The 27,674-nt window shown below is 46.8% G+C and overlaps 1 protein-coding gene across 3 annotated transcripts in view; it reads right to left on the bottom strand.

Moving 5' to 3' along the window:
• Positions 1-27,674, bottom strand: part of LOC122806287 (probable E3 ubiquitin-protein ligase makorin-2) — a 981,697-nt gene that overhangs the window by 83,974 nt on the left and 870,049 nt on the right. For all 3 annotated transcript variants that reach the window (XM_044076580.1, XM_044076578.1, XM_044076579.1), the window contains one exon: positions 19,781-19,907. In XM_044076580.1, the coding sequence (XP_043932515.1) occupies positions 19,781-19,907 (127 nt within the window). The remainder of the gene's footprint in view (positions 1-19,780; positions 19,908-27,674) is intronic.

The following is a 27,674-nucleotide window of genomic DNA, read 5'->3' as shown; positions in this document are numbered from 1 at the left end:
ATGACGTCGGGTGAAGTGCGACATCACCCGAAGCCGGACCCAGACTTTGGAATCCGGCCGACCGAAGGGCTGCCTGACGACAGGACAACCCATTTGTTATGACTGCAGATGCATCCATGAAGGACATGTGGTTATTTGAAGGCTGGATTTAAATAGGATAGCTATACCACCACCTTTTTTAGATTCTCTGTCAAGACGCAAGATATTATAGCCAGGAGGAATAAGTTCGTTGTCTCTTGTTAAGGGTTTTAACCAGGTTTCTTTTAGACAAATAATATCAAAGGAGCAGAGTTCTAAGAGAGCATATAGTTGAGTTGTTTTATTATTAATAAATACTACGTATGTTGAGGTTAGCAATTGAGAGTGAGTTTTTGGGTTTTTTAAATAGTGGGTTAACAGTGGGGTTTAGATAAATGGATTGATTTAAGGAGGAGGCAATTGGACCTGGGTTTGGGTGAATATTTCCATTCGTAAGTGAGAGCAGTAGGGTTAGGTATGCAGTGTTTGTATATTTACTATGAGGAAGGGGTATCCTTCTGGGATTTGGGTGTACATGTTTTATGTGGGTTATTCTATGATATCTAGGTAAAAGATAGCTAGGTGTGGAAGTTATGTTGATGTGATGGTTGAGGTAGGTAGGAATTAAAGAGGAAGTTTGTTTAGCTGGGTTGTTAAGGGGCGATAGTAGTGGTTGTTCATAGGAGGTAGTAAGGTGTGCTAATATTAAAGTGGGAATAAGTGAGAGCACAACTATGGTATGTTTGAGTACTAGGGTGGGGAGTTTATACATGTTAAAGGTGGGTATTAACTTTTAGTAACTAGTACAAGTGAAGTGGGTGTGGTAGTTAGGCAAGTTAAGTGGTGTATGTGAAACGGTGTGGTTAAACGAAGTAGTATGGAGGGAAAAGAGACTATTGGCTAGTTGTGGTTAGGTTGTAATTGGAGGAAAAGGAGAGGGGGTGTTGTTAGGTAGGTATAAGTGTGGATGCACTGGGGTGGGTGGGATTTGGGGGTAGGGGAGCGTAGTGAACCCGCAGGGCGAAAGTACAGTTTTGTACCTACCATAAATATAGATGTTCAATAGGTATGCATCTGCAGTCATAACATATGGGTTGTCCTGCCTCAGGCAGCCCTTCGGTCGGCCGGATTCCAAAGTCTGGGTCTGGCCTCAGCTGATGTTGCACTTTCCCCGACGTCAGAGCGTCTGGGGTATAAAAGCATCAGCCGACGCCATTTTCCTCAGTTTTTCTTGCCCCAGATGCCAGGTGCCCTCTAGGAAGGCTAAATTTGGATAAATGCTGAAAGTTCCAAACATTTGCAAATTATATACATGATAAACAAATACACCATAATAGATTCCCCAAGCTAGCTAAAAGAGGGGTAAGCCACCCTAGGAATATCACAGAGGGGAAGGAGGGAGGGTAATCCTGACTGCAGATGCATACCTATCGGACATCTACATTTATGGTAGGTACAAAACTGTACTATGTCCTTCAAGGATGCATCTGCAGTCATAACATATGGGTAGAATACCAGCGCCAATCTGGGTGAGGAGGTACTAAGAAAAGGATGATGTAGTTAAGATCCCCTGCAGGACTGCAGTTGCAAACCCTGCTCTGGATCTAGAGTATAAAGGTAGATTGTAATGCTTGGCAAATGTATGCACGGAGCTCCAAGTAGCAGCTTCTAAAATGTCCTTGGTAGCCACCCCCCGTAGGAAGGCTGTAGTGGTGACCATGGCCCTTGTGGAGTGAGGCCTGATATTTTCAGGAACTGTCTTTCCATGAAAGGAGTAGCAAAAGCGAATGCAATTTCCTATCCATTTTGAAATTGTTTGGAAGCTGCTCTTCCTTGCACCCCAGTTGCATATGCTACAAAAAGCTGGTCAGTTTTCCTGCTAGCTTTTGTTCTGTCCAAGTAGTAGCGTAATTGCCTGTGTATATCCAGGGTGCGCAAAAGTTTTTCCTCTTTATTCTGTGGATTAGGGAAGAACGTAGGCAAGTGAATAGCTTGGTTCAAGGATACCCTAGACACCACCTTTGGCATAAAAGTAGGATTGGTTCTTAGTGACACCCTGTCCTGGTGGAAAATAAGAAAAGGCTGCACTGCCATTAATGCTTGTAACTCAGATACTCTTCTTGCTGAAGTGATTGCCAGAAGGAATGCAGTTTTCCAAGATAGGAACTGTAGATCCGCTGATGCTGCTGGTTCAAAAGGAGGTAGTGTCAGTTTCTCCAGCACAAAGTTGAGATCCCAGGCTGGTAGAGGGGGTCTTCTTGGAGGTTTAATATTTTTGATCCCTCTCAGAAATTGTCTGAGGAGAGGGTGTGAGAAGAAGTGGATCCACATTGTATTCTGCTGAAATTGCTGAAGCATGAATCTTAATGGAAGAATAGGACAGAACACTGTGGAACAATTCTGCTAAATATTCTAGGATAAGTGCTAGGTTTGCCACTGACATCCCTGTCCTTTGCTGTGCTCCAAATGAGAAATCTCTTCCATTTGGCAGAGTATGTCTTCCTTGTGGAAGGCCTGCGAGCCTCCAGGATAATGTCCTTCACCGTCTGAGATAAAACAGCGTGATTAGGCTTTAAGGAATTTTCCAGGCAGTTAGCTGCAATGTGTCAAGTTTGGATGCAGGGTCTTGAAATTGTTCTGCGTCAGAAGAGGCCATAGGGGGAGAGGCCATGATTTTGCCTGAGACAGGCTTCTCTATAATGGATACCAGTGTTGTCTTGGCCAGTCCGGAGCTATTAGTATCACTTTTGGCTGTTCCTCCCTGATCTTCATTAGACCCTTGTACATCAATGGGAGAGGTGGGAAGGCATATACTGTTAGGGCTTTCCAGCTGAGAGAGAGAGAGTCCACCCTCCAAGCTTGTGGGTGGTATGTCCTTGAGCAGAATGTCTTCAGTTGATGGTCGAGTGGGGAGGCGAACAGATCCATCTCCGGCATTCCCCATGTGTTTGTTATAAGTTTGAAGATGTCTGGGTGCAGCATCCATTCGTGTGCATCCATGATAGTTCTGCTTAAGCTGTCCGCCAGCGCATTTTCTTTCCCTGGCACGAATTGGGCCTGTAGTTGGATATTGAGATTCAGGCATAGTTCCCACAGATTCATAGCCATCCGGCATAGAGGGTAAGAATGTGTGCCTCCCTGCTTGTTTATGTACCACATGACCGTGGTGTTGTCTGTCCTTATTAACAGATGTCCTTGTTGGAGGAAGGACTTGAATGCCTCGATTGCATGCCTCACTGCCAGCATTTCCTTTTGGTTTATGTGCATGCTTAGCTGTCCTTGAGGCCATAGGCCTTGGATACATTTGTCCTCAATGTGTGCTCCCCATCCTCGGTCTGAGGCGTCCGTGGTGATTGTCTGCCTTGTTTTTGGTTTGTTGAAAAGCAACCCTCTGGACTGGCAGGTCTGAGCCCACCACAGGAATTCCTTCTGAAGGCATGGAATGATTGGTATCATGGTTTCTAGACTGACTGAGACCATAAACTCCTTAGGTACCATTGTAATTTCCTCATATGCAGCCTGGCATGTGGGATTAGAATTATGCAGGATGCCATGTAGCCCAGGGCCTGCAGGATTTTCCTTGCAGTAAGCTGAGTTTGTCTTGTCAGGTTCATGAAGTAATCTGGAAGTCGTTTCTGCTTTTCTTCTGTGAGAAAGGCCATTTGGGTGTTTGTGTCCAGATCTGCACCCAAAAAGGTTATCCTTTGGGATGGTACTAGTCTTGACTTTTGGATGTTGACTGCGTATCCCAAGGTCTGTAGCAGGTGTACGGCATAGGCCATGTCCTTTATCAATTTTTTCTTGTCCGCTTGTATTAGGCAGTCGTCCAGGTATGGGAAAATTTGAATTCCCTGTAGTATGCAATGTGCAATTACTGATGCCAGGCATTTCGTGAATACTCTGGGTGCAGTAGATAAGCCAAAGGGCAAAGCTGAGAATTGATAATGCTCTGATCCTGCAAGAAATCTGAGGTGTCTTCTGCAACTTGGTCGAATAGGGACGTGCAGGTATGCCTCCTTGAGATCTAGAGTCACCAGCCAAGACTCCTTGCCCAACATGGGAAGAAGTTGCTGTAGGGTCAGCATTTTGAATTTTGGCACAATGAGATAAGTGTTCAGTGCGGACAGGTCGAGAATAGGCCTCCATTGATTTTCTTTTCTTGGTACAAGGAATAGTCTGGAGTAAAATCCTTGGCCTTGTTCTGAACATGGTACCTTTTCTATAGCTTTCATGTGAAGTAAATTGCTGATTTGTCTTAAAGCCTCTGCCTTCTGATTTGGTGGAAGGTTTGGCATTCCGCTTCTTTTTGGCAATGTGTGGAAGTGAAACCTGTATCCTTTGTCTATTATTTGCAGTGTCCATGTATCCTTTGTAATATGCCAGTTTTCTGAGAATAAAGCCAGTTTTCCGCCAAAGGGTGCTTCCAGTTGATCCCTGGTAGGCGGAATGAGTCAAGTCATTGAGCCTGTCCTGTAGTAGTGGTTGCGGTTGTAGCTGTTGCACTACTCCTCTGGTTGGCAGGCTGCCACTGACTGCCTCTGTAGGAGCCCTTTGATTGACCTCTGCGTCTAGAGCGCCTGTTCCTGCCTCTCTGGGCTCTGTCAGAGTCTGGAAAGGACCAATTTTTTGTAGGCCAGTTTCTGCTGAACCTCGGTGGCTGAACTTGCAGGAAATCTTTAACTGTTTGCACAGATTTTGCTTTTTCTTCAACCTTTAAGATCTCCTGAGCAGAGGAGCCAAATAAATTTTGTTTCTCCATTGGAGCATCCAGGAGTTTAGCCTTGACATGGTCTGGCAAAGATTGCTCCTTCAGCCAGGCATGCCTACGAATAACGGCTCCAGTCATAGCTGATCTAAATGAAGCCTCCAGTGCATCATAGCCACATTTTAAGAAATGATTACTAATCTGTTGAGAGTTGTGTACCAAATCCTGAAGGGATTTACGGTCTAGGGTTTCAGGAGAAGAAAGTTTCTTATTCAGTTCATCTAACAAATACTCTTGGTACTGTATCATATGAAATTGACAGTTTAATGCCCTGACGGAAAGAGTTGCAGATGTATACACCTTCTTTCCCCATCTCTCTAAAGCTCTAGACTCTCTTTCAGAGGGTAGAGGATTTTTGGCAGTAGTGGCTACAACCCCTTTAGGGCCATGAGAAATAGTTTCTGGGTCTGCAGAATGGGCTTTGTACAGATGGAAATGAGAATCCGGGACCCTGTAGTATCCGTCAGGTTTGGCAGGGGCCGGAGGAAGAGTATCAGGGGCTGTACTGACATCATTGTACACATCATCAATTACATTTAGAACAGGAGGTATAGCTAAGGGCCTATGCTGAGGCAAATGCAAAAAGGTCCTTAATCTTTTTCTAGAATCAGAGAAATCCTGACCTTGCCATTGAAAATGTTCTCTCATGGAGTGTAAAGTCTCAAAGGAAAACTCTTCAGGAGGGGAGGCCGAAGAAATATATTCCTCTGCATCTGAATCCTCATAAGGCGAGTAAGCCCCTTCCTGGTGGTCTGACAACTCAGATCCATCCGTGGAATCATCTGAGGAATGTGGTTCAGAGGGGTCAGTCCTGGGCCTTTTGTCTGGAGGAGGTTGAGAGGCCCTGTCTGGGTGCGGTTGTGAACCCCTAATTAAGGAGATAAGGTCCTCAGCAAGGCTGAGGATCTGAGAACTAGAGGAAGGCCTCTGGGGGGTAGATTTGGCAGGCAAAGCTTTTGAAAGTTTGGCAGCTTTAGCCCTAGAAAAGGCCTTAATGGACATGGAAGCAGGGGGCCTAGCTGCCCCACGTGCAGGGGTAGAAATGTCCAAAGGTATGGTGTCGGACAATTCCTGAACACTAGCTTCGGTAGGTAGTTCTGAAGCCGACTCAGCCGGGGCCTCTCGGGCCTCGGTGGTTGGAAGTATGGTTTCGGAAGAAGGAATCGCCAAGGACTCTGTTTCAGCCGAAACAGACACTCGCGGTAGGCCTAGCCGTGGTTTCAGCCGAAACTGCAGGCCGCGAGTGTCGGTCCCATTCCTTGCGTTTGACCATATGCGAAGTCGGAGTCTCCGACGGCATTTTATAAGCAAAAGCGGCACCAAAAAATTCCTCTGCAAACTCCGACCGACGTCTAAGAGTTCGTCGGTTGAAGGAGGCACAGGCTAAACAGGCCGATACGTCGTGGTCTGGGCCTAAGCAAGGAAGGCAGTAAGAATGGAAATCCTTATGAGGTATTTGTTTCCCACAAGTTAAACAATTATTTACTTTGACATCGGCTGAGGCAAGAAAGAGTCCCAAACGGGGTACTTAGCTTTTTTCGAAGTCTTCGGTAGCTAAAATCACTGGATCTGACCGACCGGCACTTGCGAACAGCTTCTGCTTCGGGCACCGCGCGGCAAGAAAGACAGAGGAAAATGGCGTCTGCTGATGCTTTTATACCCCAGACGCTCTGACGTCGGGGAAAGTGCGACATCAGCCGAGGCCAGACCCAGACTTTGGAATCCGGCCGACCGAAGGGCTGCCCGAGGCAGGACAACCCATATGTTATGACTGCAGATGCATCCTTGAAGGACATCGGAGCGGGTAGAGACAAAGGAAGAGAAGTTAACAAGGAAGCAATCAGCAATGTAGGTAGCTACAGGTTGGAAATGAGAAGTTATGTACCTACCATAACGTTCCATGTTAGTTGTCTTCTCTCGCCTTCTTTCTTGCTGGATGGGTTCGGAGCTGATCCTCGGCTCCGACTCGGTCACTTACTAAAGCTAGAGAGCTTATTTTACCAGCTCGAGGCAACCCTATATCCCATGATGCTAGGCGATAACTCCCCAGATCTCGTTTGGAAGCTGAAAAACTTAGCATAGGCCAATAAAACAAAATCCTCCAACTGGAAAGGAGGAGGAAGAGGGATAAAACCCCCCAAAGATAGTTATCTACACTATATATATCCTAGGACACCTAGATGGTGAAACAAGGGAATACAAGGACCCTTCAAGGAAGGTAAGATCTTCTCGGTCTGTCCAGGCTAGGGGGATGGTGGGTGGGACGCAAGAAAGAAGGCGAGAGAAGACAACTAACATGGAATGTTATGGTAGGTGCATAACTTCTCAATGTTAAGTTGTCAATCTTGCCTTCATTCTTGATGGATGGGACCACGTCCCTAGCACTTTCATCCTGGGTGGCTCATTGGAACAGACTCTTGAGAACGGTGGAACCAAATTTTGCTCTGTCCCTGGAGGCCATGTCCAATTTGTAATGCGAAACAAAGGTACGAGGAGAGGCCCATGTGGCTGCCGCACAGATCGTGTCTATTGGTAGTCTAGCTTGAAAAGCTGTAGATGTAGCTAGTGCTCTAGTTGCATGGGCTTTTGGCTTAGATGTTAATTCCCTGCCTCCAAGTTGATAAATAGATGTAATCACAGAAGACAGCCACCTAGATGGCATTACCTTAGAAACAGGAAGGCCTTTCTTATTTTCTGCATACGATAAAAACAGTTGATCAGACTTCCTTATTTGTTTGGTTCTATCCAAATAGTATCGGAGCTGGCGGTGAACATCTAGATAATGTAGCTTTTGCTCCGCTCTATTAGTATAGTTTGGGAAAAAAACTGGGAAATCAATTGATTGATTGAAATTAGTCTGCGAAGCCACCTTGGGTAAGAAGGATGGATTAGTCCTTAGAGAAACTCTGTCTTTATGGAAGATTAAGTAGGGAGGATGAATGCAGAGGGCGTGAAGCTCAGATACTCTCCTAGCAGAAGTAATGGCGACTAGGAAGAGTCTTCCAGGAAAGAAATTTCAATAAACAGGAGACCGCAGGTTCAAAGGGGGGAAGAATCAAGGATGTCAGGACTAAATTAAGATCCCACTGAGGTGGAGGGTCTTTCATCGGAGGCTTAAGTAAAAATACACCTTTAAGGAAAGCTTTGCAAAGCTTATTGGACATGATGTTGTGGTCCGATAAGCCTGTATGAAAATTCGATCTGGCTGCCAACTGAACTTTTACTGTAGAGGCAGAAGACCCTGAATGAAAAATTTCGGCTAGGAAGTCTTGAATTGGGGCAATAAAGGGATCTATATTCCTTGCCTTTGCCCAGAAGGAGAAACGTTTCCATTTACTAGTGTAAATCCTTCTGGTGGAAGATTTAAGGGAAGCTACTATGATATCCCAGACGGGATTAGAAATCATAGGAAGCCTGGCTAAGGACGGAAGTGGAGCAACCAAGCAGTGAGGTTGAGAGAATGTAGGGATTGGTGCAGCTGCCCCAACTGATGGGTCAACAGATCTGGAGCTGGGTCCAGATGCCAAGGCTGTACCAAAAGATAACTATGTAGGAACGGAAACCATATCGGTCGAGGCCAATAAGGGGCAATGAGAATCAACTTGGCTCTCAAGGCGGTTGCTTTCTGAATTACTTGTGGGATTAGAGGAAAGGGTGGAAAGGCATAGAGAAGTCCGAGGCCAATCTTGGACTAGAGCGTCTCTGAGGGGATGGCCTGGAAGGGGGAAGAGGGTGAATAAGTCGGGGCATTTGCTGTTTTGGGGTGTAGCAAAAAGATCGCAGCAAGGAAGGCCCCACTTCTGAAAAATCTCTTCCGCCACAGATTGTTTGAGAGACCACTCGTGTGGCATGAGTATAGCTCTGCTCAACCTGTCCGCTATGATGTTCCCGGGGATATGTGTTGCTATCAGAAACCGCTGAGAGGAGATTGCCCATTGCCAAAGTCTGAGTGCCTCTCGACACAGAGGATAGGACTTGGTTCCGCCTTGCTTGTTGATATACCACACTACGGACATATTGTCCGTTTGGATTGCAATAGTTCCTAGGGGAAGAGTCGTGGAGGGCTTGCAATGTTAAAAGCACTGCTCTCATCTCTAGGACATTTGTGTGTAGGTGGCGTTCGAAAGGTTGCCAAGTGCCATGGACCATCCTACCCTGAAAATGCCCCCCCCCACCCGATCAGGGAGGCGTCCGATGTCACCATGGCGACCGGGGGAGGAGGAATAAAGGGTCTGCCTTGATGGACTTGAGGGGACAATATCCACCAGGACAGATGACTTTTGCAAGTTGGAGTTATCATGACTTGTGGTGCATGGGGAATTGCTGAATGGACCATTGGGCGAAAAGCATCCAGTGTAGAAGACGCATGTAAAAACGTGCAAGGGGAAGAAGTGTTATGGCAGCTGCCATAAGACCCAATACTTTCAGGACATACCTGGCCTGAATTTTGTTGCTCTGAAGAACATGGACATGGTTTTGAATATCTAAGACCCTTTGATCTGTTAACTTTGCTGAAAGTTGTACGGTGTTCAAGTTGGTGCCTATAAAGGTAATACACTGACAAGGCGACAAGGCAGACTTTTCGAAATTTAGAGATTCGAGATTCCTAGCCCTCTGCAAATGTGAATGGTGTAAATGTGAATGGTGTAAGCTCTGGCTTGGAGAAGTCTATGCCTGGTGGTGGCAGTTAGGAGCCAGTCGTCTAGATATGGAAACACCTGGAATCCTTGCCGTCTCAGGTGAGCCGTAACCGCTGCCATACATTTGGTGAACACTCTGGGGGCTGTAGTGAGACCAAAGGGCAGGGCTCTGAATTGGTAGTGACTGGCCCCCAGCCGAAAGCGGAGAAACCTTCTGGAGCGCCTGTGAATTTTGATGTGATAGTATGCATCCTGAAGGTCCACGGGGCACATCCAATTGTCCTTGCCTAGAAAGGGTAGAAGACTGTAGCGTGACCATCCGGAATCTTGTTCTCTTTACAAACTTGTTTAGTTTGCTGAGATCCAATATTGGTCTCCAGTCCCCTGTCTTTCGGTACCAAAAAGAACACTGAGTAGATTCTGGATCCTAGTTGGTCTGCTGGGACTGGCTGGATGGCTCTTTTTGCTAGCAGTTTTGATATCTCTGGTACTGCTAGTTCCCTTAGACCGGGTGGAACGTCTGGAAGGGTTCCCTTTTGCTGAATTGGGGTTTGGATAAAGGGAATTTTGTAACCCTCGGATATGATAGGCTGTACCCATTTGTCTTGAGTAAGGGAAAGCCAGGCTTTTGGGTACAGCAACAATCTTCCCCCGACTGCCTCCGAAGGTGGACAATCGGGCAACATCTCAGGGATGCTGGAAGGGTTTGTCAGAGAGAGGCTCCCTGGTTCTGCAGACCCTCTCTGCCCCTAGGGCGGCAGCTGTTGTTGTTACCCTCTCTGGGGGTAAACTGACCTCTTGCGTCAGGAGTGACTCCTTGAGATTTGCGGAACCACATTTTCCCACCCTTCTGACCCTTAGGGTATGGTCTTGAAGGGGTGGAGAAACGGACTCCTACGGCAAAGAGTCTTGCCATCTTGTTTGCATCTGGTCAAGGTGTCTTGCACTTGAGGTCCGAACAAAGCCGAATCATCAAAAGGGGAATTTGTGAAGGACGCCTTGAAAGGGTCCACGAAATTACACAGCCGCATCCAGGCATGACGTCTTAAGGCCACTCCTGTGCCGGCGGCCCTACGCGCTCCATCGGCTGCATATGAAATTAGACGCATGGAGGAGGTAACAATCGAGTTTAGGGTTCCAAGCTGTGAGTTTATTTTATCCTGGGACCCAGCAGCTGATGGATGCTGTAAGACTTCTCCCAACTCTTTGAGAATATCTCTGAAGGTGGATGAAGTGACAATTCAGCGACCGCATGGCAAAGGTCGCTGAAGAAAACATCCACTTACCGTACATATCCATGGTCCTAGAGTCCTTATTAGGAGGATGGATAGGTACTGAAGGATCAGCTAGTTCCTTCTTGGTGGCTGCAGCCACCACCATGGCATCTGCCGGTACACCTTTTGTTAGGAATTGTCAACTGGTGCTGTGATGAATTTAGATGGCCTCCGAGGGGTGGGTTCCACCGAATCTGGGGCCGACCACGCCTTCCGAGCCACTACTTCCATAAGGGGGTCGAAAGGCGGAGACACCCAGGAGGTGGAGGGTCGAGAACCTAACGCCTCCAGGTACACCGACTCGTCCTCGGAAGGATTAAGGGAAGACCAGTTCCCCCTCTGCCTTAGGATTTCTAGGATGTCTGAGAAAGACATCCTCAGAGGGGGACTTTGGGGATCCCTCCGACTCATCCAAGTCTGTCAGACGTAATGGACTCGGGGGAGTCCACATGCTTCCTCTTACATGTCCTCTTACGCGGAGGCTCCGCTGACAGGTCAGGAGAAGCCTCGGAAGAGGAAGATATTCCCAGTGGGGAAACCTGAGGCGTTGGATCTCTGGGTCCGGGAGCAAGAGAGTGGGAAGGGACATCAGCAGGCACTGTAGTGGGAGGAGCTCGTTGACTATGCCCTGGGGCTAGTACACTCCTCATCACCTCGAAGGCTCCCCTATCAGAAAGGCCAGAGGGCCCCCGCTCTGAAGAGGTAGGAACCCCGGGTCGCACCGACAGGGAAGGCTCCGAGGCCAATGTTGGGGCAGAGCTCACCAGCACCGACACTCCAAGAGGGAGAACAGGGTCTGACAATGGTCCGATGCCACTCGCCCCCTCGGAGCCGACGAGAGACCAGGCGCCCGGATCCGGCCAATGAAGGCATCAAGGAGGAGATCGGAGCGGAAGACGAAGGAGACAAAGGGGGAGGTATCGGCTCCGACGCCACAACAGTCACAGCTCTGAGGAGCTCCAGCTCCGAACTCTGAGGGAGAGTCGAAGGAGGAAAAATAGGTGGAGTCGTAATAGCTACCGTCTGATGAGACGGGCTACAGATCATCTGGGCCAATGCCTGAGACTTTAACAGCCTACTTACCACTCTCTCAAGGTCGTGATCTGAAAGCCTGGACGACCGAGAAGATTGGCTCCGCACCAAGAGCAGGGGGATCTCTGAGCCGAATGGATGGACTCCAATGAAGGGGATCTTGACCTCTTCTTAGATATGGATGGAGCCAAAGGAGCCGAGGACACGTCGGCTCCAGCCGGAGCTGACCGTGAATGCATGGACTCTGGTATCGGCACCGAGTGGTGCCGAGACAGGAACCTGCGACTCAGAGGGATCGGCTCCAGCCGGAGCCGATCTAGGCACAGACAGCCACCAGCCAAAGGCTTAGTACTCTGAGCCGACGGTTTTACTGGTTTTGAAGGCCTCCCCGACGCAGACTTAGTCGGGGAGCCCTCGGGCTTTAACAAGCCCCTCAATATAAGTTTGTTCCTGCGCTCCTGCAGGACTCTTGGACTGAATGCATGACACAGAACAAGAGTCCTGCAGGTGCAGGGGTCCCAGGCAGTAAACACAAGTGTGACAGTCTGTCAGAGACATTTTCTGACAGCACGAGTCACACTTCTTAAAGCCTGAGACCTTAGTTTCCTTTGGTCCCTTCGACACAAGTGTCGAGGGATCACAAAAGGAAAGAGAAAACACACACAACACTCAAAAAATAAAAATATTAATTGGGATACTGACACACCCAAACACTCCACAAGACCCCTAAGAATAATTAGGAAAAGGGCAGGCTTAAAACCTAAACTAAGAGTGGAGGGACGGAGATATAAGGGGAAAAAAGGGGAGGTATTAACAGGAATAGAATTAAAGGTAGTCGCTAACTACTGAAAAACAACTGGGTGAAAAACTAATCAAAAAGGGTGACTGAAAAAGCACAGTTTTGTACCTACCATAAATGTAGATGTTAGAGTGCTAATACAGCTGCAGTCCTTACATATGGGTTCTCCTGCCGTCAGGCGGGTCCTCGGTCGGCCGAATTCCAAAGTTTTGGTCCGGTGTATGTTGTTGTCGCCTTCTTCCCTGATGTCAGTGCGACAGGGGTATATAATACACGGCCGACGCCATTTTCTTCAGTCTTTCTTGCCCCAGATGTCAGGTGCCCCCAGAAGGAAGGCAATACATAATTTATATATCTATGTATAGTCATGCAATGCAATATAATCAAAATTCAGTAGTTGCAAGCAAATACACCATAGAAGGATAACCCAAACAGGTTTTTTGTGGAGGAGTTGGCCACTAGGCCTGTACCAAGAGGGGAATGAGGGAGGGAAACCTGGACTGCAACCGTATTAGCACTCTAACATCTACATTTATGGTAGGTACAAAACTGTACTATGTTCATCGTGCATACAGCTGCAGTCCTTACATACGGGTAGAATCCCAAAGCTACGCACAGGGTGGTAGGCACTTGGTAGGCACTAGGTGGAATTAGGAGCAGCCAGAATGCCCTGCAATACAGCAGTGACAAAGCCTGCTCTTGTTTTGGAGTATAAAGGTAGGTGGTAGTGTTTAGTGAAGGTATGCACCGAACTCCAAGTGGCAGCTTCCAAAATATCTTTGGTAGGAACTTCTCTGAGGAAGGCTGCAGAGGTGTGGCCCTTGTGGAGTGGGATCTGATGCCTGCAGGTACAGATTTACCATGAAAGGAGCAACAAAAACATATGCAGTGGCCTATCCATTTTGAAATTGTCCGTTTGGAAATTGGCTTCCCTTGAGCTCCTACAGCATAGGACACAAAGAGTTGTTCTGATTTCCTGAAAGGCTTTGTTCTGTCCAAATAGTAACGCAGCTGTCTATGGATGTCTAAGGAATATAGCAGCCTTTCCCGTTTGTTTTGAGGATTGGGGTAAAAGGTAGGTAAGTGTATGGCCTGATTTAAAGCTACCCTGGATACTACCTTAGGCATAAATGACAGGTTGGTTCATAGGGAAACCCTGTCCTGATGGAAGATGAGAAAGGGCTGCACAGCCATGAGAGCTTGTAATTCCGAGACCCTACGAGCTGAGGTAATAGCCAGAAGGAAAGCTGTTTTCCAGGACAAATATTGCAAATCTGTTGAGGCAGCTGGTTCAAAAGGAGGCAATGTTAATTTTTCTAGAATGTAATTAAGATCCCAGGCTGGGATTGGCTGTTTCCTTGGAGGTCTTATATTCTTAGCCCCTCTGAGGAACTGTCTTAAGAGTGGGTGAGAGAATAAGGGTGGATCAGTGTTGTATTCTGCAGAAATGGCCGAGGCATGGATTTGGAGGAGAATGAAAGTCCACTGTTCAGCAGCTCAGTTAGATACTGTAATATCTGAGGCAAATTCAGTTTTCTAGGATCCTGGTCCTTTTTCTCATTCCAAGCGCAAAACCGTTTCCATTTTGCAGAGTAAGCTTTTCTAGTAGATGGCCTTCTGGCCTCCAAAATTACATCCTGCACCTCCTCGGAGAGGAGGGTCTGTTGTGGTGTTAAGGAATTTTCCATGCAGCCAGATTGAGTGTTTTCAGCTGACTGTGAAGAGTTTTGTAGCTGTGCTGACTCAGAAGAGGCATTAGAGGTAGGGTCCAGGGAGGAGAATGCGTTAGGCTCCTCAGGAGTGGGTACCAGTGTTGTCTTGGCCAGTCTGGAGCAATCAATATCATCTTCGGTCTGTCTGCTCTTGCTTTCAAGAGCACCTTGGGCAGAAGAGGCAGAGGTGGGAAGGCGTAAACTGTCCGTGCTGTCCAACTGAATGAAAGGGCGTCAACTCTCCAGGCCTTTGGATGAAAGGTCCTTGAACAAAACTTTTCCAATTGATTCCTGTGGGAGGCGAAGAGATCTATGTCTGGCCTCCCCCACGCTTGGATTATCTTTGTAAACACTTGAGGATGCAACTTCCATTCATGTGGATCTGTCATATTTCTGCTTAGATTGTCTGCCAGCGTGTTTTCCAAGCCTGGCAAGTACTGTGCTTGAAGTTCGATTTGCCATTCCAGAGCCAAGTTCCAAAGTGTCATGGCTAGTCTGCACAGGGGGTATGAATGTGTTCCTCCTTGTTTGTTTATGTACCACATTACTGTGGTGGTGTCTGTTCTTAATTGTCCTGGATGCAGGAGGTCCTTGAAAGCTGTAATTGCATTTATCACTGCTAGCATTTCTTTTTGATTGATGTGAGGGTGCCTTTCCTTTTGGGACCATTTGCCCTGAATGCACCTGTCTGTCATGTGCGCCCCCCCCAGGCATAATCTGAGGCGTCTGTTGTGATGACTTGATTTGCTTGAGGCTTGCAGAATGGGAGACCTGTGTTTGTTTGACATGCTTGGGCCCACCATAGAAATTCCTTTTGCAAACATGGAATTATTGGTATTATTGTTTCCAAACTGTGGCTGTGTTGAGACCATAGGTTTTTTATGTACCATTGAAGTTTCCTCATATGCAACTTTGCACATGGGATTAAAAGAATGCATGATGCCATGAAGCCCAGAGCCTGCAGGATTTTCCTTGCAGTAAGCCTGGTACAACTTGCTAGTGTTTTGAAGTACTGAGTTAGTTGCCCCTGTTTTTCTGGCGTAAGATAGGCCATCTGGGTGTGTGTGTCCAAGTTGTCACCCAGGAAAGTTATTTTCTGAGATGGTGTTAGCCTGGATTTCTCTCTGTTGTGTATCCCAGAGAATTCAGTAACAGTGTTGCATAAGCCAGATGTTCCAGAAGTATGTGCTTGCTGACCACTTGGATCAGGCAGTCATCCAAATAAGGGTAAATTTGTATCCCTTGAAGTCTGCAGTAGGCAATTACTGGTGCCAGGCATTTCGTAAATACTCTGGGTGCAGTAGATAAGCCAAAGGGCAATGCAGAGAATTGATAGTGGATGGAACCTGCAAGAAATCTGAGGTATCTTCTGCAGCTTTGTCTGATTGGGACATGCAGGTATGCCTCCTTGAGGTCCAATGTTACCAGCCAAAACTCCTTGCCCAGCATGGGAAGAAGCTGCTGTAATGTGAGAATCTTGAATTTTGGTACGAGTAAGAATGTGTTTAGGATGGATAAGTCCAAAATGGGTCTCCAGTCGGTTCCTTTCCTTGGTACCAGAAATAGCCTGGAATAAAAACCTTGACCTTGTTCGTGAGTAGGTACCTCTTGAATAGCTTTCATGTCTATGAGCTTTGAAATTTGTAGTTGTGCCTCTGCCCTTTGATTGTGTGGCAGGTTTGGCATGCCTCTCATTTTTGCGAGTGTGAGAAAATGAAATCTGTAGCCTCTGTTTATAACGTCCAGGATCCATTTGTCTGTTGTGACAATATGCCAATTTCTTGTAAATAATGCCAGCTTTCCTCCCAAGGGTGCTGCCAGCTGAGACTTGCTTGCATGGAAAGGAGGAAGTCATTGGGTTTGTTTCCTGTATTGTTGTGCACGGTCTTCACCACCTCTTGGTGCTGGAGTTTGCCATTGCCTGCCTCTATGATCCTTGTGATTGCCCTCTGCCCCTTGTGCGCCTGTATCTACCTCTTTGGGGCTTGTCCGTGGCTGGAAAGGACCAGTTTTTAGAAGGCCAATTTCTGCTAAAACGTGGTGGTTGAACCTGTAGAAAAGCTTTGACAGTTTGCATAGATTTGGCTTTTTCTTCCATTTTCCGTAGTATCTCCTCAGCATTACTACCAAATAGCACATCCTTTTGTAAAGGAGCATCTAGTAGTTTAGCTTTCACATGATCAGGCAAGATTTGTTCCCTAAGCCATGCAGGTCTACGAATGACTGATCCTGTAACAGCAGCTCTACTCGAGGCCTCTAGGGCATCATAGCCACATTGTAAGGTGTGTTTACCCACTTGTTCTGCACTATGCATCATATCCTGCAACTCCTTCAAATCTGGTTGTTCAGGTTGAGACATTTTATTTCTTAATTGTGATAACAGAAACTGCTGATATTTAAGCATATGAAACTGACAATTTAAGGCCCTCATGGCTAGGGTGGCAGAGGTATATACCTTTTTCCCCCACCTTTCTAAGGATCTTGACTATCTTTCGGAAGGTAGTGGATTCTTAGCAGTAGAGGCCTTCATTCCCTTGGGGCCTTGAGAAATGGTTTCAGGGTCAGCATTATGGCTTTTGTAAAGAAATTGGTGAGAGTTAGGAACTCTGTAGTACCTATCAGGCTTGACTGGGGCAGGAGGCAGGGAATCCGGATTAAGGCAAGCCTCCGAATAAACATCAAGTACATCCAAGACAGGCGGTATCGCCAGAGGTCTGTGTTGAGGTAACAAAAGAAATTCCCTAAGTCTTTTCTTGGAATCAGAAAAGTCTTGGCCTTCCCAATGGAAGTGTTCCCTCAAGGTGTGCAAGGTTTCCCCAAAAGAAAAATCCTCAGGAGATGCAGAAGGAATGGACTGCTCTGCATCAGAATCTTCAAAAGGGGAGTAAGAGTGTTCCTCTACATCAGAATGTTCTGAAAAAATGGAGCCCTGATCAGAAGAGGGAGAATCTTCCTCCACTCTGGGTCTCTTGTCTGGAGGGGGTTGGGAACCCCTGATAAGAGTAATTAAATCCTCAGCCATTTTAAGCATCTGCTTTTTAGGCATGGGGCCTGGGATGGGCCCTGTGCAACAGGCCTCTTGGGATGCCTGGCTGATTTGGACTTGGTAAAGGCCTTAATGGAAAAGGAAGATGAGGGTCTAAAGACACCATGGGTGGAAGTGGACCTGTCCACATTAGGAGGCTCAACGCTTACAGTGGCTTCGGTGGTTGTAGTCTGGGTATGGGCCGAGGTACCTGCGGTCTCGGTTACAGAAGACACCGCCAAAGAAGTGTCGTCGGTAGTCAGGGACTGCATAGGCGTCTCGCTGAGAACCGGACCACGTGTAGCCGGTTTTGGCGTGGTGTCGGTGGGGACCGCGGGCCTAGCGTGTCGGTCCTTGTCCTTGCTTTTTTTGGACAAAACGGTAGTCTGAGTCTCCGACATTTTATAATCAAAGGCTTTACCAAAAAAGTGTTGGGCGAACTCCGCCCGACACTTAATAGTGCGTTTATTGAAAGTAGCGCAAAAGCGACAGCCCGAGACGTCGTGGTCTGGGCCTAAACAAGGTATGCAAAGGGAATGGAAATCCTTATGCGGTATTTGCTTCCCACAAGAAATACAATTGTTAACTTTTTCTGACATCGGTCTGAGGCAAGAAAAGTTTCCCCAATGGGGTACTTAGCTTTAATGAAGACTTCAGTTTCCAATTTTTCGTAAATTCAGGAGCTGGCTGACCGGCACTTGCGAACTGCTTCTGCTTCGGGCACCGGGCGGCAAAAAAGACTGAAGAAAATGGCGTCGGCCATGTATTATATACCCCTGTCGCACTGACGTCAGGGAAGAAGGCGACAACAACAGACGCCGGACCAAGACTTTGGAATTCGGCCGACCGAGGACCCGCCTGACGGCAGGAGAACCCATATGTAAGGACTGCAGCTGTATGCACGATGAACATCTATGTATTCAAAGACTTACCAGGAGCCGGTAAAAATACGCACCTCGCAAGTGAAAGCGGCAAACGAGATCTGGGGAGTTATCGCCTAACATCATGGGATATAGGGTTGCCTCGAGCTGGTAAAATAAGCTCGAGCTTTAGTAAGTGGCAGAGTCGGAGCAGAGGATCGGCTCCGAACCCATCCAGCAAGAATGAAGGTGACATTGACAACTTAACATGGTATGTTATGAGTGGAGAAGGTTTGAGAATAAAGGGGAAATGTAGAGAAAGACTTCTTGAGGAGTACAAACTAAAAGGCACCAAGTAAGTTAGAATCAGAACCAGTAAGAAGTTTAGTAGATGGTTAAAGTTTGCCAAATAGCATAGGGAGCGGGGGAGTGATAGATGGGAGAAAGGCGCCCCCTAGTGGGCAGTTCAGGAAATGAAGGTAAGTTTGTAAGGGAGCAGAAAAGTGTAGAGAAAGAAATCTATAGTGAGGGGGTGAAGGTAAGAGGAAGAGGTGTATAGGCTGTTAGGTAGGTACAGAATAGGGGCAAGGCTGCTGACTTTGAAGCCCTGAAACTGGTGGTGGATAGGGTCTGTTTTACCAGGTAGATTTAGTCCATAACATACTAATTGTTTTCCTTGATAGAGGGTGCAGCAAGCTGGAGGTTGAGGCCACAAGCGTATGGATAGGGTTCTTAACACACCAGGTAGGCTGAGGTTGTATCAGGAGTAGGTACAAATTGAGTTGGGTACTTAGGGGAAGAAGGGAAATAAAGGTAGAGGAGAGAAACAGAGTTAGAAATTCAACGTATACATTAAACAAGGCAGCAATAGCTAGCAGTAATACTTATAACATTGCAAATAGTAATTGAGCTAAGATGCTTACATTTAGCCAGTGTAAGCAGTTCATTAAGTACTACTAGGCAACAGCACTGATGAGGTACAAACAGCAGGTAGCACAAATGCAACGGTACAAAGTGCAGTCAGATACATGCATTTAGCAGTCTAAGCAGTTCTTCATTACTTCACGCAACAACAAGGAGGTTTAAACAAGTAACACAATGGAATGGTACAAACATGCACGATAAAAATGGTCAGCAGTAAGAGGGATAGCAGCAAGATGGGGTACCGGACAATAATAGGTAGTCTAAAGGTGCTTGTTCAGTAATGAACTTTGGAGGTTCATAATCCAAGGGAAATATCTGTAGCAAAGTAATGTGTGTGAAAAAAAAATTTACTGAGGACAGCACAGACAGGGATCAGCTATTATACAGCAGGGTTGCAGTATCCATTACCTGGGCAAATATCCATCAATATTATGTCTCCTTCAGTAGTAGACAAGAGAATTACAGTCAAAACATTAAAACCTAGTCTACAACTAAACTCTTCCTAGTAGCTCCCTATTTAACTAGGAAACTAAACTCTAGACCACCCCCCACCAAGTCATCACACATCAAGGAATCATCCTTAATTTCAAAGCCACCAAAAAACTACACCTAGCCCATGTACAGTTGGAATATCACATTAAAGAAATGTTAATTCATCCCAACTCCTTGGCAGACTGACAAAACTGCCCATCTTACTTCATATTTGAAAGTACAACAAAAAAAATTCTTACCCTGCGTCTTCTCCTCTCCTGTCTGCGGCTAGGACGATAACCTGGTGGGAATTCGTGTAGGTAGATGCACTCAGATTTAAACGGGCAGTGTCCATTGGACCGAACATAAAACTTGCATCGGATCTTGCTGAAATAAAAACGTGTACACATGAACAGGAAATCTTTTGGAATGATTAAACATGCAAAATAAAGCTTAGCAACTTGTTCTTCAAATCTGACCATTACTATTACTAAAGATATATTGCAACAATGAAAGATTTGCACAAACATCCCATGCTGTAATCAAATGAGCAGTAGCCAGCAGAGGTTCAGCATCCATTTCTACCACCAGCCACCCTGTGAATTAGCAGCAGTGGCTGGTCCAAGATGCAAAAATGACAATACTTTTGATTATTCCCCTCTTCTAAGGGTACCAACATCATTAATTATCTCTAGTAGAGGAGCAGTCTCCTGCTAAAAAGGGGACAAAGCTGAGGTAGTACGACTTCTCAAAGCACACTGCATCCTCAAGTGAATTGCACACCATCAGGGTAAACAGCAGAAGTATACACAAAGATCTATGTGGTGCTACCTGTTCAGTACTGTGACCCCTTCTCAGAAGGCAGTGGCAAGCTCTACACAGAACGAAGTACCATTAAAACTGAAGACCAATACTTTTTGCATCAAGTGACAGAAATCTTCTGAACAGCCAAACAGATTCTTTGGACCTTGGCTCATCTGCCTTCTCTAAAATGGCTAGACAAACAAAAACAATGAAGCAAAGAGTGTAGTTTAACGGGAATCTAAGAAAATGCTTAATCACGTTGGCAAGAGAAGGCACATATTACAGGTTCATAGGAGTGTACTATGCTAATCTCTCTGGAGTCTTTACAAGCCTAGCCCATAGGATGAAGCAAAGAGTGTAGTTTAACGGGAATCTAAGAAAATGCTTAATCACGTTGGCAAGAGAAGGCACATATTACAGGTTCATAGGCGTGTACTATGCTAATCTCTCTGGAGTCTTTACAAGCCTAGCCCATAGGATTACCCAGGCGTAGTGCCACCTGACCTTAGTTTCCAGTGCCTCTGTTGAGTAGAGCCACTGGAGTGGTCCCCAGGGTGAATTTTCTATTTCTCTTGAAGAGGGGCACTGAGGTGCTCTGTTTGACATGTATGGGAAGTCTATTCCACAGCATAGGCAGTCTTCTGGGTTATGAACCTGTCCCTCCAGCATGTTCTGTTGATTGTGGTAATGAGGTTGAGGTCTGGAGTGTGTGGTGCAGACGAATTGGGATTTCTTTAGATGTAGCATTTCTAACACAGCTGGGTCAGACATGGCTTTGTAAGTCAAGCAGAGATTGCCTCCAAGTAGGTGATATGAGATAGAATAGTTGGAGTTTGAGTCTGTCCATATAGGACAAGTGTTTAAGGCCTAGGATCCTCTGAGGTACTTTTGCGGCCTCTCCCGTTGCTGCAGGTGTCTAGTGAGGTACATGCCAAATGAGGCATTGTATTGGCCTGAGGGAGGAGTATAGGGAGACAATGACCTCTTTCTTCCTGGATGGAAAACCCTTAGTACTGAGATGTGCCACAAGACTTTCACCACAGGGGCAGTGTGGTTTTCTGACCACAGTGGCAATGTTATGGTCAAAACAGGCTGCTGCCAACCTGTGTTCCCAGATCTTATAACACCTTCTGTGTTCAGTGACCACCATTGTTTTTCCTAAAGGGGACGACACTTTTTGGCATTGACCTTAAGGCCATGGTTCTGACACCAGTCTTTGGTCTCAGTGAGGCCTTTCTGTAGGATGTCATCACTTGGGGAGTTAATGGCTCCCAACTTGCAATCGTCTGTGAACTTAGCCAGAGTCCAGTCATGTTGGACTGGACTTCTGAGAAGTAGATACCAAACAGGAGAGGACCCAGGATCGACCCCTGTGGGACTCCACTTGTGACTGGTCAGCAGTCTGAGTCGGCTACTTTCACACGGTGGGTTCTGTGAGCCAGTTTGCAACCCACCTAGTGATATAGGGGTTGATGCCTAGCTTAGTGAGGTTTTCTAAGATTCCCGAGTGGGGAATGGTATCAAAGGCCTTGGTCAGATCAAGGCAGGCTGTATGAACCACCTTGCCTTCATTCACAGCTCTGACTCAGTCGACCAAGTTCAGCAGATATGATCTACCCTTCACAAAACCAAACTGTGTGGGATCCAGAGTTTGTAGATTCCCTATATCCTTGTTTATTAGGTCCATGATGCATTCCATAGCTTTGCATATCAAACTTGTCAGGCTAATGGGGTAACAGCTCCCAGGGTCTGTAGTCACTCTTTTGTGGAGAGGGATGATAGCAGTGCGCCATTCGATACAGAATGCCTGAGGTGAGGCTGTGATTGAACAGGGCACACAGGTGAGGTGCCGGTTCACTCTATAGCTCATGTAGAACAGTCAGGGATATTTGTCAGGTCCCACACAAGCTGCATTCTTGGCCTTGGACAGTGCTGTTTTAAACCTGTGCAGCAGTAATACTGGATGGCTGGCAATATACTGGTATTGTGATTGGTCCTTGGGGGGGGGGGGGGTTAAATTGGCACCGAATCGGCTGGCCAGTATACTGGCAATATTTGTTGGCTCAGTATAGGAGTTAACATTATGCAGCAGCTCAGAGCAAATCTGGGTATTGCCATGGAGGTCCTTTACATAACTATAGAAGGCCTTGTGGTTGTCTACTATCTACTGCAGTTCTGTTTTCATAGCAAGCTTTAGAGGATTTGATGAGGGATCTCAACTTTTTGTTGAGGCTAAGGGACTTTTTCCAGTCATGGGACTTCACCTTATTCCACATCAGTTTCCTCCTCCTGTTGTAGGGGACCACCAGATTAGTCCATAGGTATGTACTAGGCTATTAGCCCTAGGGCCTATATAAGCCTAGCCAAATGAAATTACCTGGCTTTCACCACCCAAGAAAATTTTCCTGTGCCCCTGTTGTGCAGTGCCACAGCAGTGATCCCTGGGGTGAATTTTCAGTTTCCAATCCAAATGTCAAGATTTCTGTTGAGGGCTAATGAGGAGCTCTGCTTGACATGAATGGGTGGCCTGTTCCAGAGGATGGGAAGTCTCTGGGACTAATCTATCCCTCCAGCATGTTCTCTATCATGGTGACAAGGTTTAAGCCCCTGGAGTGTGTGGCTCGGAGAGATTGGGATTTCTTTAAGTGTAGCATGTCCATCAGATCTGGGTTAGACATGGCTTTGTATGTTAGGCAGAGGTTACCTCTGAGTAGGCGATATGCGACTGAGTAGCAGTGGAGTTTGAGTGGGTCTGTGTATGGCATCTGAGGCTGGTAATCCTCCTAGCAAGGTATTTGTGGCATTTCTAGTTGCAGATGTCTTGAGAGGAACATGCCAAACGGGGCGTAGTACTCTAATGGGTGATGTGATGAGTAGAGGAAAGATGACCTCTTTCTGGAGGAGAACCCCTTTGTGATGGTGTGCCACATAGGATTTCCCGACTGTGGGGACATGATTATCAAAGAAGAGACTACTGTCCACCTGTGCCCCAAGGTCTCATCACACTTTCGGAGTTTAGTAGGCTACCGCCTATGTGGTAGTTCATGGGTATGGTGTTTTTCCCAAAGGGGATGACAGTGCACTTCTTGGTACTGAGCTTTATGCCATAACTGACACCAAGCATCAGTCTCAAAGAGGCCTCTTTGTAGAATGTCCACATCCTTAAGCGAATCTATTATGCCTCCTAGTTTGAAGTTGTCTGTGAATTTGGTTAGCCAGAGACCAGCTGTATTAGCCTGGACTTCAGAAGTAGATACCGAATACGAGGACCCCGGACCGAACCCTGTGGTACTCTACTTGTCACTGGTCAGATGTCAGATTTGGAGTCTGCTACTTTCACTGTGTGGGTTCTGTCAGTGAGTCAGTTGGCCACTCATCTTGTGAAATATGGATTTATGCCTAGTCCATTGCGTTTATCTATAACACCAGAGTAGGGGGGATGTCGAAAGCCTTGGCGAGGTCTAGATAGGCTATGTGGCTCATAGGTTAGTACTAAGCTAACTGCCCTTGCGAGCCACTGTAAGCCCTTGTATCCCTTGAGACAAACCTTGCACCTTGTGCTTGTAAGTAAACACCTTAACCATTAGGCCACCCTCCCAACCTTACCCTTGTCTACGTCTCTGGTGACTGCTTCGAAGTAGTCAGGTTTAGGAGGCATAATCTACCTTTTACAAACCCAAACTAAGCAGGGTCCAGAGTTTGGAAACTACCTATTGTGTTAAGCTCCAGGATGATGTGTTCCATGGCCTTGCAGACCAGGCTCGTCAGGCTAATGGGGCGGTAGTTCCCGGGGTCAGTGGTGGCACCCACTTTGTGGAGTGGGGAGAGTGTCTTGGTTCTATTGAATATGGTGAGATCAATGCATTTGTGTATGTGTTCATACAGTGCACTGATGTATGATTCTGTCATGCAACTATTCTCCATTTGCTTGGGTGCCACGAAGTTACCCACCTCTGTTCTTAGGAGCCAAAAGTTAGCTTTGGAGAAGTTTTTCATGGTGGTTACACCTTTGCGGGGGAGTGGGAGGTATGTGGATTTCCAAGAGGATTAGTTTGTGGTCGGATCTAACCAGGAAGGAGTTGACTTTTGGTGTAGAGCAATGGTCGCCCAGGTTAGTAATGACCAGGGTCAAGGATGTTTCTACCTTTAGACGTTTTCAGCTGAAATTCAACTTCTGGAAGCAACCGACTGGCACTCGTGCAAACTGCTCCTGCTATGGACTCCACGGCAAGAAAGACTGATGTAATGACGTCTTCTGCCTTGCTTTATTAGCACCGGCTTGACGTCAGACTACAGGCAACTGCAGCAGGCGAAAAAATTGACTCTGGTATTTGGGCCGGCTGAGGGCTACCACAGCAGGGATAACCCACAGGTGATGACTGCAACAGTGAAAAACGAAGAACATCTACAGTTGTGTACACTTAGCATAAATGTAGATGTTGGAGTATTCACAGTTGCAGCCATCACATGTGGGTTATTCCTGCTGTGATAGCCCTTGGCCAACCCAAATACCAGTGTCAATTTTTTTTGCATTGGCAGCAGTCGCCTGTAGTCTGACGTCAGGTCATTAGTGCTATAAAGCAAGGCAGCCAAAATCATCAGTTTTTCTTGCCTAAACCTGTCAGAAGCACAAGGAAGTAAGGAAAAGTGGTCCTGGTGGCTAAAAGCCACCATGGGAAGCTTATGTTCCCCTGGGGGAAGATGCTAAATGGGGGATGGAGGGAGGGAAGCCAGGACTGCAACGCTGAATACACTAATATCTACATTTATGGTACATGTACACAACTGTACTATGTTCATGTTTTACTGTTGCAGTCATCACACCTGGGGTAGGAGTCCCAAAGCTGAGGAGAGGGGTGGAAGGATACGCAAGAGTCCTAGGCATGGGTCAGCAGGCCCTGCAGAACTGCAGAGGCAAACCCTGCCCTAGACTTGGAAAAAAGAGGTATGTGGTAATGCTCTGTCAAAGTATGAACAGAGGTCCAGTGGTAGCTTCCAAGAAGTCCCTTGTGTGTACTCCTATGAGGAACGCTGTGGAAGTGGAGGCTGCCCTAGTGGAATGGGTATGGGGGTTTCCCTATGTAGTCTAGCAGAAATGGATACAGTGCGATATCCATTTGGAAATTGTTTGGAAATGGGCTTCCCCCTGCCCCAGGAGCAAAAAGTACAGTTGTGTACACTTACCATAAATGTAGATGTTAGAGGGTATTCACTGTTGCAGTCATCACATTTGTGTTATCTGCCTGCAGGTAGCCCTCAGCCGGCCTGAATACCAGAGTCTTCAGATTTCTGCGTCGGATGCTCTCTTCCATGACGTCAGGGGTACAAAACATGCAGCCAGCGCCATTGCATCATTTTTTCTTGCCCCAGATGTCAGGTGCCCCCACAATAGGAAGCAATTATATGGTGTGGAACACCCCCAGCAAAAAGCAAATACACATGATATAATATATGCCAAACAAGAAGGAAAGGTAGAGCCAAGAGAAGTCAGGGGGCTGGAGGGAGGGTAACCAGGACTGCAACAGTGAATACACTTGAACATCTACATTTATGGTAAGGTACACAACTGTACTATGTTCATGTTTCACTGTTGCAGTCATCACATTTGGGCTGATTCCCAAAGCTAAGGAAGGGTGGAGGCAGTTAAAAAGTATTGGGGCTAGAAATCAGGCCATGTAAGACTGCTGCGGCAAATCCAACTCTGGATTTAGAAAGGATAGGCAGGTGGTAATGCTGGATAAAAATATGTACAGGGCTCCAGGTAGGAGCTTCCAGGATGTCCCTAGTAGGGACTCCTAAGAAATGCCGTAGAGGTAGATGCAGCCCTGGTGGAATATGATCTCATCTCCTGTGGGGTAGGTTTTCCAAGGTGCTTGTATCAGAAACTGATGCAAAGGGCTATCCATTTGGAAATGGTTTGCTTTGAAATGGCCTTCCCCTCTGCCCTTGTAGCAAAGCTAACTAGCTGCTGGTCAAATTTTCTGAGAGGCTTAGTTCTGTACAAATATAATCTAAGCCATATGTGCACATCCAAAGAATGCAGTATTCCTTTCCCCCTTATATTTTGAGGATTAGGGGAAAAAAGTAGGCAAATGAATGGACTAGTTTAGAGCCGCACGACACACCACCTTGGGCATAAAGGATGGATTAGTCCTGAGGGAAACCCTGTCCGCATGGAAGATAATGAAGGGTTCCACTGTCATGAGGGCCTGCAGTTCACACTCTTCTTGCTGAAGTGATGGCTAGAAGTAAGGCTGTTTTCCAAGAAAGGAATTTCAACTCTGCTGTAGCAGCTGGTTCAAACAGGGGGGGGGGGGGGGGGTGAGAGGTGAGTTTTTCCAATACAAAGTTAAGGTCCCAGGCTGGAGTGGAAGCTCTCCTTGGGGGGGGGGGGGGGGGCTTACATTTTTAGCCCCTCCAAGGAATTGTTTTAGCAGGGGATGAGAGAAGAGGGGTGGCCAAGTATTACAATGTGCTGAAATGGCAGAGGCATGAATCTTGACTGAAGAGAAAGATAGGCCCTTGTGGAGCATTTCTGTTAAATCTAGAATACGAGGAAAGCTGGGCACCGTTGTGCCCATCCCCTGAGCCTGGCTCCAGGAACAGCATCTCTTTCCACTTTTCTGAATAGGATTTACTAGTACTAGGCCCCCTTGCCTCAAGAATGACATCCAGCACCTGCTTACTGAGGGTTGCTAGAGGTGAGCTCAGGGAATTAGCCAGGCTGCAATGTTCAGCTTTTCAAGTTGAGGGTGCAGAATCTGGCCCACCTGCTTGGACAGCAGGGAAGGGGTCTGAGGCAGGTGCCATGGTTGTAGCACAGACTGTGCAAAAGGGGGTACCAGTGCTGGCGTGGCCAGTCTGGTGCAATCAGTATTGTCCTTGGCTTGTCCTATTTGATCTTTAGTAGAACCCTCGAGTGGAGAGGCAGAGGGGGAAGGCATCAATTGAGAGGCTTTCCCAGGTAAAGGACAGGGCATCCACTTTCCAAGCTTGACTGTGGGGAGTTCTGGTGTAGAATTTGTTCAATTTGTAGTTCTGAGGGGAGGCAAACGGGTCTAACTGGTGTCCCCCATTTGTTCAAGAGCTTGAATATTTTGGGTTAGTTTCCATTCGTGTGGGTCCATGAAATTTCTGCTAGTCTGCCAGTGAATTTTAGTTTGCCTGGCAGGAATTCAGCTTGCAGGTTCACTTGGTAGCTGAAGGCTATGTTCCACAGAACCTTGGCTAGTCTGCAGAGTGGGTAGGAATGCCCCCCCCCCTGCTTATGTACCGTGGCGGTGTCTACCAAAAGTTGTCCTGGAAGAATAAGGTCTTTGAAGGCTGTCAGAGCATTCTGTACAGTTAACA

The sequence above is a fragment of the Protopterus annectens genome, chromosome 7.part0 (assembly GCF_019279795.1).
Source record: "Protopterus annectens isolate FY-2018-M chromosome 7.part0, PAN1.0, whole genome shotgun sequence".
Lineage (NCBI taxonomy): Eukaryota > Metazoa > Chordata > Ceratodontiformes > Protopteridae > Protopterus > Protopterus annectens.
The sequence above is the reverse complement of the archived record's forward strand: the minus strand, read 5'-3'. Positions and strand labels throughout refer to the sequence as shown.